This window comes from Culicoides brevitarsis, chromosome 1 (genome assembly GCF_036172545.1).
Source record: "Culicoides brevitarsis isolate CSIRO-B50_1 chromosome 1, AGI_CSIRO_Cbre_v1, whole genome shotgun sequence".
Lineage (NCBI taxonomy): Eukaryota > Metazoa > Arthropoda > Insecta > Diptera > Ceratopogonidae > Culicoides > Culicoides brevitarsis.
The window spans coordinates 23502233-23516908 of NC_087085.1; the positions used below are offsets into that span (position 1 = coordinate 23502233).

The 14676-nt window shown below is 27.5% G+C and overlaps 2 protein-coding genes across 4 annotated transcripts; one reads left to right on the forward strand and one right to left on the reverse strand.

The window, feature by feature from the left end:
• Positions 1-2306: 2306 nt before the first annotated feature.
• On the forward strand, positions 2307-8864 carry LOC134829942 (acyl-CoA synthetase short-chain family member 3, mitochondrial). 2 transcript variants are annotated; one of them, XM_063843258.1, is made up of 13 exons: positions 2307-2423; positions 3208-3364; positions 3992-4050; positions 4172-4257; positions 4316-4418; positions 4482-4523; positions 4741-5043; positions 5329-5445; positions 5502-5924; positions 6118-6263; positions 6323-6458; positions 6516-6725; positions 8552-8864. In XM_063843258.1, the coding sequence occupies exons 1-13, from the start codon at positions 2378-2380 to the stop codon at positions 8719-8721; spliced, it is 1998 nt and encodes a 665-aa protein (XP_063699328.1). In that variant the 5' UTR covers positions 2307-2377; the 3' UTR covers positions 8722-8864. The 2 variants fall into 2 exon arrangements, with proteins under 2 accessions (XP_063699328.1, XP_063699337.1); XM_063843267.1 differs by lacking the exon at positions 2307-2423 and adding an exon at positions 2592-2647 and having other exon boundaries at positions 8552-8860.
• On the reverse strand, positions 8718-14667 carry LOC134829933 (exosome complex exonuclease RRP44). Of its 2 annotated transcripts, none has more exons than XM_063843235.1 (8): positions 14270-14667; positions 13460-14212; positions 12264-12806; positions 11929-12187; positions 11742-11870; positions 9794-10571; positions 9182-9314; positions 8718-9119 (listed from the first exon to the last, which is right to left on the reverse strand). In XM_063843235.1, exons 1-8 carry the CDS (start codon positions 14321-14323, stop codon positions 8874-8876), a joined length of 2895 nt encoding a protein of 964 aa, XP_063699305.1. In that variant the 5' UTR covers positions 14324-14667; the 3' UTR covers positions 8718-8873. The 2 variants fall into 2 exon arrangements, with proteins under 2 accessions (XP_063699305.1, XP_063699314.1); XM_063843244.1 differs by lacking the exon at positions 14270-14667 and having other exon boundaries at positions 13460-13789; positions 13861-14039.
• Between the last annotated feature and the right edge of the window lie 9 nt (positions 14668-14676).

The following is a 14676-nucleotide window of genomic DNA, read 5'->3' on the forward strand; positions in this document are numbered from 1 at the left end:
CCTTAGTGCTTCTTAATTGAAGTCCTTGTTAATTGATTTTTTACGTAAAAAGCATATTGATACCAAAATACCAATAATGATGCCAAAAATTTTCTTAAAATAATATGAGTTTTCAACAATTTTTATGTTTTTTTTTTGCACAAAAAGTTGGAAAAGTTTAAACTTTCGGTTTTAAGGTTCCAATTATTCGCATTTTAAGAATATTTTACACAAAATTTTGGTAAAAATGGAAAAGACAATATAAAAGTAAAAGCAAAAGTCATATTACTTTCTCCAAACAGTAAATTTAAAAACTTTTGCTAAAAACTTTTTTAAAATCAAAAGCATTAAAGCAAAGACATAAGTAGTTTAAACCCTGCTTGAGAAGGCTGAAGTGAATTTGTTTCAAGACTTAAAAAATTTTGTTTTAGAGATTTGTATTGGATACAAATTTATAAGATATTTTATAGTTTTAAGGTCAGTAACTTTTTTGTTCAAATATATTTATCATATAGTAATTCACCTATTATCATTTTTAAATGTATTTGCCTATTCAAGACTCTCACATCGACTCCGAACAAATAAAATGTTGTTTCGCATTTGAAAACTTTTTTGCTTTTTATAGTTTTCTTTTTTTTTCGATCAAGATACTTACTCCGATTTTTTTTTTTCACTAATTTTATACAGGTATATATGACTTATATATATATGACTTAGATATATATTTTTAGTGATTATAAGTTATCACCATTATTATGTTATTTATATAAATATTTAGTTTTTCATTCTAATTTTAGAAAATACGAATGACAACAGTAAAGGGCAAAGTTGTCCTTTTATACTAAGTATTAGAAAGTCAAGATATACTTTCCACATTTTTCCTTTGCAATTTCGAGAGTATGTGATCACATTTCAACGGGATTTATATTAAAACAAATTGTTAATTAAAGCGATATTTAACTATTTAAATAATTGATATAAATACAGAAATTTATTTATAATTTTATGCTTACCATATTAAATCACTTCTATGAAAAATTATTTTGAATTTTATTTTTGATATAACCTTTTATCTTATTTGTTTTCGAAAATTTAACCATGATAACACCAGTATTTTCATTTATATACATTTTTGTTAAAATAGCGGCGGCGCAATAGCAGGTGTCTGTGGAAACAGATTTTCCACAATAATTTAATAAAAAAACGAGAACACTAAGTAAAGATAAGATAGGATTATCTTGATAAATACATTTTTATTTGCACCTTTGGCCAGTTTTTTTATTGAGTTACATTATATTTTATTGATTTTATCTTATCCCATAAAATGTGGTAGGATAATTTCTACAATATATTTTAATTATGAAAGCTTTAAAGAACAGAAAAAAATGGATTTTTATTTATATGGTTCACATTTTGATTTTAGGTTGGACTTATTTATAATGAAATGTTTAAAATATAATGCTTTAAACTTTAGAAAATTATTGAAATTGTCCTAATGGGTTTAAAAGTAGAATAAACTTCCAGCAAATTGTGATAAATGAACCTAAACTTTTTCTGATTTGAATATTAATAGACACATCAAAAAATGAATGCATTCAACAGTTAAAATAAAAGCAGATATTACATAGATATAAAGTTCATCTTATGAATAAAAGGCAAATCATATGTAAAATTTCTTCTAAGATCTTTCAAAAATAACACATAGGTATTTGATTTGTGAAAAATAAATCAAAAAAGTTTCGCTAGAAAATATTTATCACTTTATCGCTTGAGACTTTTCAGGAATACTTGAAAGAGTAAACTCAACATGAAAGTATCTGGAAAACTAATGTAATAACTGTTTGAAAACATTTCGCTAAACCTATATAACAATTTTTTTTTATCGTAGTGGATGTTTCAAATATATTTAATCTATTTTTTTTTTTTTTTTTTTTTTTTTTGAAAAAATAAATACATATATACTTACAATTTTTAATGTAAAAATGTATGAAAATGAATTTAAATAACAATCAAGCAGTGATTTCTTTAAAAAATAAGTCATTTTGTAGAATCTTCCCCTATACATTTTATTCTCTTTATACAAAAAAACAAAATAAATAAATAAACAAAAATGATTTTAGTCAACATTAATACAATAAAAAAATCTCTGAACTTTTGACCCACCAACAAAATAAAATTACATTAGAATGTAAAACGAAAAAAAAATTAGACTTACTGTAAGTACTTAGTCGTATATAAAATTTAATTAAAATTTCAAACAATACCTTGAACACAAATGAAAATATTAACGTAAAGAAATAATACAGTAAGGAACTTTCTCTCAGCACATTTAGTAAATTTTAAACTGCAGCTGAAAACAGTTATAAAAATATAGTTAAAGATATAAAAAATACAAAAAATGCCAAAAGAATTGAAAAATCGTGTGATCTGTAGAACTTCTGACAGTAAGTGTATAAAACGTAATAATTATAATGAAAAAGTTGGAAATAAATTCTTGATTTTATTTTTATAAAACTTATTTATAGTTTATAAATAAAACAAGAATGCAACAGTAGGTATTTAAAATCTAAATAAATTTATATGCTATGTTATTAAAAAGATATTATATTTACCAGTTAGACAGTTTAGTTAAACCAATTTTTAAAAAACAAATATTTCTTTTTTAATGGTAGAATTTTTTGAAAGCCAACTTTTAGATTTAAAAATTAAAATTTTTTTGAATAGTCATATCAAAAAATTCTTAAATTAGGCCAAAACAATAATCCTAAATGTCAAAAAAAAAACATGTTTTTGAACATAAATTTTGAAAATTATGAGGGATAAATATTTTTCTTTACAAAATTAATCAATTTTCACAAAAAATTAAAAATACTAAATTTTGAACTGATTTTAACGGAAATTTTGATAATTTTCAAAAGAATTTAGTTCAAAAATGTACTAAAATTTAAAATATTTTTTACATTTTAGTTACTCGATATTCCACCTATGATTTTCAGAAAAATTAGGTGGGAGGAAACCTGAAACATTTAGGATTGTTGGTTTGGCCTTACCTATAAAATTAGCTAAAATTTATTTTAGATTTGTGAATCATTTCCTTTCTTGAAAACGGAAAATAAAAAAAAATTAAATTCACTTTTGTGTACTATAATGTTTTAATGTTTTTAATTTTACGAACATAACAATTTTACATAAAAGCATACAACTGAACTAATGTTTATCAATAATTAGGTATCAACGAACTTCACAGCCCATTGTACGAAGAAACTTATAAAAAGTCATTAGAAAAACCAGATGTGTTTTGGAATGATCTAGCTATGCAATTAATAAATTGGGATAAAAAATGGGACTGCGTTGTAGATAATCAATCGCAACCTTTCACAAAATGGTATAATATAGTTTATATAATGTTTTGTTTTCTTTCTAAAGGTGTAGGTGTAACGCTCAAATAATTAAAGCTCGAGCCTCTAATGCTGTTTTAATTGTTAGCCTAATAAGCCTTTTGACCTAGTTCAAACCTTCAAAAGTCGGAGTTTTTATTAAAAAAATTACACAAAATTGATTCTAAAAGAAAGTTAAAATTGTCCAAAGTTTCTTTAATTGTGTTAATAGTTTGTTTAATTGATTGTTTTCTTAGAATTGTTTTAGTAAAAATAAATAAAATCCGTTTGTTTTTGTAAAATAATTTTTTAATATTTCAAAAATCAATTAAAAATCGTTCAATATTTTCATTATTCAACGTTCAATTTTAAAAAGCTATTATTTCTTTAATTTTGTAAGATTCTGGAAGACCAAATACAAAAACAAAAACCTTTCTAATTAGCTCTATATATCTATAAATTATTATAATCTCTAGAAAATAAAAAAAAAATTTTTTCTCATTCTAAAAAAATTAAAAATAAGGCTGAGGTGAAAAATGAGCTTTAGATATGGAGCTTTTGGACACACTAAAATAATTTTGTATTTTGTTTGCTTTAAAATAAAAAAAAATAAATAAATTTTATTACCGATTTAGGTATGTGAACGGTTACTTGAATGCTTGTTATAATTGCATTGATAGACATATAGCAGAAGGTATGGAATTTATTTTTCCAAGCTTCGAGCGATTCGATTGCTATTTAAAAAATTTTAAAAATTTTTAAAAATATTTATTGTTTATTTATTAATTTTAAAAATCATTTTATATTTTGTGTAGGAAGAGGTGACAAAATTGCATTAATTCACGACAGTCCCCTTACTCGAACTATTCGAAAAGTAACTTATCAAGAGCTGCATGATATTGTAATTTTTATTAAATTATCTGCTACAATTGTTTTTTTTACATAAAAACGTATTTTAGACTGCAAGATTAGCAGGAGGCTTAAAGAAATTAGGGGTTCAAAAAGGAGATCGTGTGGTAATTTATATGCCCCTTATTCCTGAAGCTGTAATAGCAATGTTGGGTAATTTAAAATGTACAGATAAACATTGAATTTTCACGAAAAAAAAAATCTTTACAATTTCAGCTACTGTTCGCTTAGGCGCCGTACATTCCGTTGTTTTTGGAGGTAATTAACAAAAAAAAAAAAATAAGTAAAAATTTGCATTTTAATCAACCAGGTTGTTTTACAATGGGTTTTAATGACCTTTAAAATGAATATTTACGTATTATTATAAAATATGCGTATTTATTTTAACTCCATATTCGTAGTAGTTCGAGATGCATAATATAATTTTCATTTGGAGTAAATTTCAAATAGTTTTACATAAATTATTTATTTTTAGGATTCGCTGCAAATGAGTTATGTACAAGAATTGAACATGCGGAACCAAAAGTAATAATAGCGGCCAATTGTGGTATTGAGCCAACAAAAATAATTAAATATCTTGATATTTTGCATGACGCACTATTTATGTCTCAATGGAAACCAAACAAAAGTATAATTTTTCAACGCAGCAATATATTAAAGTCTGAGCTAAACATTCGTACTGATATTAGTTGGGAAGCTGCATTAGGAGAGCCTGCTGAATGTGTTTCGGTAGAAAGTAATGATCCTCTCTACATACTTTATACATCAGGAACCACAGGTATACATTATTATATTTAAAAAAAAAATCAATTGTATAACAAACAAAACAATAAGAAAAAAAAGCATTTTTGAGCTTTTCAACTAATTCTTGTTTAGATAAAATTAAAATGATGAAATATTGCCACTCAATATTCAATTTACAAAAAATTAAACTAAAAATTTTATACTGCTATTGAAAGAAAAAGTTACATATGTAAATAAAGAGTAAATCTAATTTTGGGAATCTTTAAGAAAAATCTACTCGTAGGTACATAGATATTAGTAATATTATATTTTATTACAGATAAACCAAAAGGAGTTCAAAGACCCACTGGAGGACATTTAGTAACTTTAATGTATACAATGGATGTGTTATATGGTCTGAAGCCTAATGATGTTTGGTGGGCTGCTTCTGATTTAGGTAAACGTTGTTTTTTAGTACTTGAAATGTTACTGCACATTCATCGATAAATTTAGGTTGGGTAGTTGGGCATTCATATATTTGCTATGGACCTTTACTTTTTGGAGCTACAAGTGTTATGTATGAGGGAAAACCAGATCGAACTCCGGATCCTGCGCAATACTTTCGAATAATAGAACAGCATAAAGTATCTGCTATATTTTCTGTTCCAACGGCTTTTCGTGTAATAAGGCGTGTTGATCCAGACATCAGATATGGACGAAAGTTCAATTTAAGTACTTTACGCACAATTTTTATTGCTGGGGAACATTGTGATTTGGAAACAAAAAGATGGATAGAAAAAACCTTTAAAGTTCCTGTACTTAATCATTGGTGGCAAACTGAAACGGGCAGTGCAATTGCCGCAACATGTGTAGGCTTGGATCAAAGCCTGTGTCCTCCGAACTTTAGTACTGGATTACCGTTTGTTGGATATGATAGTAAGAAAAAATATAATTAAATACATATATATATATATTATCATATATGTTATATATTATTATATTATATTAAAAATAATTATAAATATGTTGCAACATATATATATATATTATATATATTAATACTATATATATATATACATATATATATTTTAATACTAATATTTATATATTGTATCGTATTATTATACAGTTCGTGTATTGCATCTGAATGGCATGGAAACTAAAGCGAATGAACTTGGAAGGATTGTAGTAAAACTTCCTTTACCACCTGGTAATATGTCAACTTTATTTAAAAATGATGATTTATTTGAAGCTGTCTATTTTCAAAAATTTCCTGTAAGCTGTTTATGTATTAAAAAACTACTGTATGATCAAATCATAGTGTTTTTTCAAAGGGTTTTTATGACACGATGGATGCTGGATTTAAAGACGAAAATGGATATGTATATGTCACTGCAAGAGATGACGACGTAATAAATGTGGCTGGTCATCGAATTTCCACGTCTAGTCTTGAAGATGCAGTTCTACGACGTAAGATTTTTTATATGGATTGGGAGAAGTAAAACTTTAACAGTCAAATACTCTTAGATCCTGATATTGCAGATGCTGCTGTATTTGGAGTGCCTGAAATAACAAAAGGCCAAATCCCACTATGTCTATATGTCACAAGAGATGGTGTTGATAAGCCAACATCTAAAATATCGGTAGAACTTATAAAAACTATTAGAGAAATCATTGGTCCAATTGCAGCCTTTAAGTTAGTCAACAGAGTAAAAGGTTTACCTCGAACAAGATCAGGTACAAAAGAACTCATTATAATGGCTTAACAGAATTTCAATGTGTTCAGTTCGAGTTTATTTTTATTTTCCATGAGTTTTTCCGAAGTTATTGACGAAAATTTTCTCTAATTTTCACTTTTCATGAAGATTTCCAAAGTTTACCTTAGAGAAAATATAATTTAATTAAAACTTTTTTTTCCAAATTTAGGCAAGTGCAGTTTTTCTTTTTTTCACTATTTTTAAAGATCTTTAATATTTTAGAAGATGTCATCAATTAATGGCGTCGGCAGTTTAGAGAGGGTGGGGTTCATCAAATTAACGACGGATTCCGATGAGGGGGGAAGGGGGTTTTTACGACGTCGTAAAAATATGCTATATTGACGATTTAAAATTTTTTCGATTTGAATTATTTAAAATAAGTTTTGAAATATTTCAGACTTTGTAATCTTTTTTTTTAAATTTTATTTAATTGAGTTTTTTTTCAAATTTAGGCCGCTCTAAATGAAAATCTAAAGTAAAGTCCCAATTTTAAAAGTCGAAAATCCAATGGGTCAAAATAAAAAAAAGTTAAAAATTTAACCAAAAATTTTTTGGGTGTATTTTCATGATTTTTCAAGAAAATTTCCAAAAAATTTTTAAAAAATGTTCAATTTATTCTAATTTTTGTTTTAGAAATCATATTTTATCATAAATTTTCTTCTCTAAAAATATTTTTCATAAAATTATTAAATTTTTTGACAGTAATTTTTTATGAAATTTTTTTCTTTAATTTTTAATATGAAATATTCTGAAATCTATTTTAAATAAGCAAATTTCAAAGTGAATAGTAAAAAAACATCAAAAATATTATTTAACGCTCAAAAATTGATAAAATTTTGTCATTTGGTATGAAAAAAGTATTTCAAAACTTTTTTTTTTATTTTGCCCCCCCCCCCCCCCCCCATTTTATTTTAAAAAATTTTGGACTTTATTTTTTATTTTCATTTGGAGCGGCCTTATCACGAGCTTTCATTGAAATTTGAACTGATATTTAAAATTTCCTTTTCAGTGAGAAGTCATGTTCATGAGGGGGTTATGATAAAAAAAAGACGTCGTAAATTAGGGAGGGTTTGTATAATTTCGACATTTTACGATTATAGAAGGGGTGGGAGTCAAAAAATGCTCTATTTTAGCCGACGCCATTAATATATGGCGCCTTAAAAGACATTTTGGATCTTTTTTTTAACATTTTGACAAATTTTAGAAACAGAAAATTTTCAAATATTTTCTAACGACTTTTTTTAAACTTTCGGCAAATTTCAAACATTAAATTTTTTAATATTTTTCTGTAAAAATTAGTCTAATCTTTAAAAAATATGCAAAATGATTGTTTTGATTGTTTTTGTCATTTTTCGTATGTTTTGAATGTTAAAAAACTAAAAAACGATTATCAATTCCATTATTCCCACCTTGGAAATTCGAAAAAAGTTAGGTGGGTGAACATGCGAAACATTTATTGAAATTGCACTTGCCTAAAGCGAAGTATTTTAATGAGCAAATGGCAGTGCATCGTTACAAACAAAATAAATTCAAAACATGTGAAAATGAAATCTACTGGCCAAAAATATAACTTTTGAACGAATGTAAGGAATTTAAGTAAAATATCTTACACAAATCATCAAATTTTAAAAATTTGCTTTTTTCGAATATTTCTTATAATGAGTATTTTTTTTAATAATTAAAAAAAAAATAAGTGTTAGTTTTAATTTATTATTTCATTCTTGAAAGATGTTTTACTTAAAATTCTTAAAATACTTAAAAAAGTAGTGAACATTGATATATGTTTCATATACATAAATATCATAGGTAAGACAATGAGAAAAACATTAGCTGATTTCGCCAGCAACAAAATGGTGTACTTACCTGCTACAATTGAGGACTCATCGGTGTTTAATGATATTAGACGAGCATTACAAGAACTTGGATATGCAATGACTGCCCCGGATCCTGCTCCATTTCAGAAAAAATGTGATTAGCTCTAGTAAAGTTTTATTTACAAAATTAAATTAAAAACTAATTTTATGGTGTATAGATCTACATATATTCAATATATTTCAAATGATTGTGTACCTATCTTCGTTTAAAAAATCAAATTATTAATCTTTTATACATATATTTTTAAATTTTCTTATAACTTTTTCTTTTTAAACTTCATTTCTACTCTTTGGCCGGGCTTCCGTTTATTAAAATTTTCCATTTCAGTTTGTACACTTTCATTGTGAGTTTCAACTTTAATACTAAAGTTTTCTATAAAAGGCTCAACCAATTCTAAAGCCAACCTTTCGTGTTGAATATCAGATGAATCAATACTTAACCTTACTTTAACAGGATCGAATGCACGAAAAGTAATATGTCCACAGGATAAAGTATGATTCTTTAAAAAATTTTAAATGTTATACAAAAAATAAAGAAAATGCAAAAGAAATATATATTAACCTCTTCATCATATTTAAATATAATTCCGCTTTTACATGGCATATCGGTCTTTCCGTATACATAAATTGTACCTTCAAGTCCATATTTTGGTACGAGTATCAGCAATGCGTTTTTTCTTACACTTAAAATGTACCTAAAAAGTAATAAATAATAATTTAAATAATATAAGGCGAATAAATTTAATATATCTATTTTTGTCAGCCCCTTCCGATGAAAAAAGAAGAATTTTTTAAAAGAAAATTTATGTTAAATTTTGTTTTTCAACGCAAAAATTCTGATGAATTGAAAATGTTATAAAAAATGCAAAAAACTCAAAAAAACGGCCAATTTTGATAATTTTTTTTTATTTATCCCCATTGGATTTTTGACTTTCGACAAAAACATAGAAAAAAAAATTATGAGCAGCCTAATATCCTATTTTTTACGTTATTAGGAAAAATAATGATTGTTTACAATAAATAAATTTTAGTGTACGTTGTTTTCAAATTTTTACTCAAAATTTGTCAAAATAGTTTTCATGGTTTTTCGAGTTTTATCGAAAAAATTGAAGAGATTGACAAAAACAAATAAATTTTTATTTCATTAAGAATAATGTAAATTAAAAATTATTACCCGTTTTCACAAGCCATTCTATTTTTAAAAAACAAGTGCGTATTTAATGCTACTGACGCCCGTCCAGCCATTTGAGCCATTCGATTTCTGTAATTCAAGTTATTACAAAGAAGTGCATTTGCAGTTTTATCTAAAATTTGTGGATACATCTTGTCTGCACCAATACAAGCGGCTAAAAGACGATGTACAATTATGTCAGCGTATCTTCGAATTGGAGATGTGAAATGAGTATAAATTGGCGCTGCAAGGCCATAATGAAAATAATCACAATTTTGCGCTGTACCGCTTATAAAATATACAGCCTGCATCATGCATCTTGTAGCCACTATCCTTAACATTGTATTAAAATAAGGATTATCAAGATTTACAGCCTCATCCAATGATCGTGCTAACTCTCTCCCAGTAGTAGTAACTATATTAAAACCTAAATTGCGTCCAGCTTTTATTAATGGCTCAAAGTTTGTTTGTGGCGGTATAGGATGTCGACGCAACATAGCTGTCTCTGGAAATTCTTTCAAAATTTTTTCTGCCACTGACACATTTGCTAACAACATGAATTCTTCCACCATAGAGTTTGTTTCAAGATTATTTTTAGATTCAACGTCGATCGGATCGTGAGTTTCATTGTCAACTTGAAAACGAATTTCTGGTGATGCTAAAACCAATGCACCGTTATCTAGTCGTTTATTTTTTAATATTTTGGCTAAAGAGTTTAGTCGACGAAGACTCTTCGCAATGTCATCATTTTTGTTTGTGTCGTCGATGATTAATTGCGCCTCTGGCAAATAATAAAAGGAAATAAATTTATATTCTTATATATATATATCCAAAAACGTTTCCTGTTTCGCGTTACATTTTTTAAATAAAAACTTTGGGGTAATAGATATTTTATATATATTAGTTTTTAGTACTAGTAATTTGTAATTTTGCATTGTTTCATGTGATATTGTTATAAAATTAACGTTTTGACTTTTTTTTTCTTTTCCTAATAAATTTTCGAAAAATACGTAGGCAATTCCAAGCGATAGGTGTGTATTCTAATCTTTTGTTATTAAGTTATAATAAGTTTCTTTCACTCTAATTTAAACCTTCTTTAACCAATGTAAATTTTTTTTTTGTTTTAATGTCTTAATGTTTTAATGTAATACGCCAAATAAAAAATTATATTATGTTATGTTCTTTCCCTAAAATTATTTTGAAAAATTTTCCTAAAAAATAATAATTAAAATAAAATTTATATAATATTTTTACACGTAATTTTAAAAAATAGAGAAAGTAGTCGTCTAAAGAACGACATACTAAACCGCATTTCGATGTTGCATATGTAACATTGCTTTTCGTACTACTTATTCAAGATTTTCGAACTTCTCATTTACACATTTTCGAACTCCTCATTTCACATTTTCAAACCCCTCATTTCACATTTTCGAACCTCGATTTCACATTTTCGAACTCCTCATATCACATTTTCAAACCCCTCATTTCACATTTTCGTCCTCCTCATGACCCTTTCACAATTCCATACACCTCACAACCCAAGAAACTGCCCACTGACCTTTCGGGTCCTCAAATAACTAAGAATTACAAAAAAAAATTTGGGGCACAGCGTTACTGACACACACACACACACACACGACAAGTCGCAGCGATGCGGTAAAATATTACTTTTAAAATGTGAAAATTGTTTAAAAACAACTAAAATATCGCTAAAAATAGTATTTATAACTAAAATAGTATCTATATATAATTTCTGTATTCCCTATTGTCATTTTGGTTGAAAATCATATCGGAGGAAACACAAAACAAGTTAAGTTTTTGGACTATTTTGAAATATGAAGTATTTTTTAATAATTATTAGAATATAATTCTATTAATATTAGATTAATTTAATTAGTTAATTTAATTTAATTAAATTAGATTAATAGTATTAATTAATAGAATTATTAACCTTCGTATGTCATCGCCTTTTTAGATTTGATAACACTCTTGTGATATTTCGTATTTTTAATGTTTGCATTTTCGTCCATTTCCCATATACAAGAAAAAGCTAAACGCTCAACTCCTTCACGTAATGAGCCTAAACGGGAAAAAAATTTAATTCATTTTATATTTCTTCGTAATGAACAAGCTCTTACACAGATTTGAACTAAGTAACTCAGGTACCATATCTATTCTTTTGTCTACAAGGTAAACAGTGGTTGCTCGTGTAGCTGCCTCTTTATCCAATGCATTTCCTGGTTTTATAAAGTGACTAACATCTGCGATGTGTACACCAACTTCAATCAGACCGTTTTCCAACATACGTGTATGCAGGGCATCATCAATATCTGTACATCCGGGGGGATCAACAGAACATATAGTTAAGTCGCGTAGATCAATTCTTTTTGACAGTTCCTATGTATGTTAATACAGAGTTGATAAGTTAGTTTACCAAGAATATTAAGATATTAAATATGATACTACACAGTACCTCTTTAGAAATTTGCCATGGCATACTTGGAAGAAAACTCAACACTTCTTCTGAAAATTTTGTGTGGGGAATGTCATGCTCCAGCAAGATTACTTCATTTTCAGTGGTTTTGTCGCCGATTGCACCCAACGCACGCACAAAATGGCCATGTGGGTATCTTGAATTACGTGGCCAATGATCGATTGCAACAACAATTTTTTGGCCTATTAAACTTTCTGATTGTCTTGTTTCAACACGGACTTTAGGAATTTTTCTTTCTGATGGCGAAAACAAATGATAACTTCCTTTAGAAACGTCATTTTTCAACAAAATTCCACAATACTGCCTCCATTTTCTTCTTATTATACCAACTATGTTTCCAGTCATTTGTTTTTCAAACGATCTTGTACTGCTCAATTGAAGATCTTCGTCTTCATCGTTTTCTTGGTCATCTTGTAAAACCATGTCACTTGGTAAAGACCATTCATTATGTGGAAGCAATTTTATTGCTACCAAATCTCCATCGATTGCACGATTTAATGCACATCGACCTTGAATAAGAATCTACAAATTAAAAAAACGAGAATGAATTGCATTCGTTTATAAAACGAATGACTTGACCGCATTTCAATGTGTTCAATTCCATGATTTTTCATAAATTTTTCGAGTTTTCCCGAAGATTTTCATCAATTTTCACTTTTTATGTTACTCACGAGACTCCCCTAAAGATTTAAAAATTTTGAAATTTTTCAAGATTTTCGGATTTTCCGAGTTTTCCCGAAGTTTTCCAAAATCTGTCATTTGAAAAGAATTCGCCAAACCTGCTAATTCAAACAAAATTAAAGTGGCACACCACACAGACGAACGGACCACATCACGAGCACAATACCGCATTTTTTTCAAAAAAATTGAAATGCGGTAAAAATAGAGAAAGTATAGTATAGTCTTATAATCGACATACTACACCGCATTTCGATCATTCTACAATTTTATGCTCCTCACTTCACATTTTCGTACTCCTCATGACCCTTTCACAATTCCATACACCTCACAAACCAAGGGACTGCCCATTGACCTTTAGGGTCCTCAAATAAATAAGAATTTCTAACGACAATTCCGGGGCACAGTGTTACTGACACGACATGTTGAGTTTAATACCGCATTTTTTCTTCGAAATGCAAAAATAAATAAATAAATCAAATCTTATAATAACTTACTGGTTTTTCAAATCCATCAACATTTACGAACCCTTCTAAATAGTTATCCTTTGATACGAAAAACAAACCTTGGAAAATATCTTTTCTTTTAATTCCATCGTGAATTTGTCCATTAGACAAATGAGCTGGATATAAATTTTCTTTTTTCTCTGATGACTCATTTGACTTTTGAGAAAGTTTATCAGCCAAATAACGAAAGTCCTTTAAAGATCTAATATATTTTTCAACAGTTGTAGTAATTATACCAGATTCCTGAGCCTTTTTCCTATTATTTGCATCATCCGACAGAAGTATGATACTGATACTGTTTTTGTTTTCCAATTTGTTCAACTGTAAATGATTTTTATACCATAAAGTAGCTTGCCTTATAGCTCTATCATTTCTATCGTTTGCTGTCTCACCAGGTAATCTTTTAACAAACGTATCTTTGTGGTGCTCATTTACAAATGAATAAAATCTTCTTTCTGGATTTGATACAATTTTCTTAAATCGTTTATACACAGAGATACTCTGGTGCTTTAATTCATCCATTACTGTAGACAATACTATAACATCTTTAATTGCTTCATCTTCGAGTATATCAATTTGATCCAAGATTATATTAGTGTCTAGTACCAAGTAATGTGGAAAATTAAAATTATCACTTTTTTGATTTGGATTTGAAGATAATAACATATCATCGACGAGAGGACAAAGATTACAGGTTTTCGAACCGCAGCAAATATCATCTCTTAAATAATGTTCACGGACGGTCTAAAAATATATATTTTTTTAATAACAATAGTCTACATATTAGTCGAGATTGATTACTTTTATAATGTTTCCCCGTTTAGTTTTTCTCAAAAATACTTTGTTAGTCAACATTTTTATTTATTTCAAACTCACAGAACCATGTGCCGGTATTTAAATAATAAATGTCATTAAGTTTTGACATTAAAAACACATGTCAAATTTCAGTTACTACATACTAAAAAACAAAATAAATATTTATTAAAACAAATAGAATTCATTTGAAAAAAAATGAACTGTGTGCAATCTTTCTTCAATTTCAGTCATTATAATCCTACTTTGAGTTTTGTTCGATTTCGTTATTACACTGATAAGTTAAACAAGGGACGTTTTATTCGTCGATACGGTTATGAAGAAAAGCTTTTACAAAACGGTCTTTTACCTCACCGAGACAATGGAAGGAAATTACCTATGCCAACATATAGGTG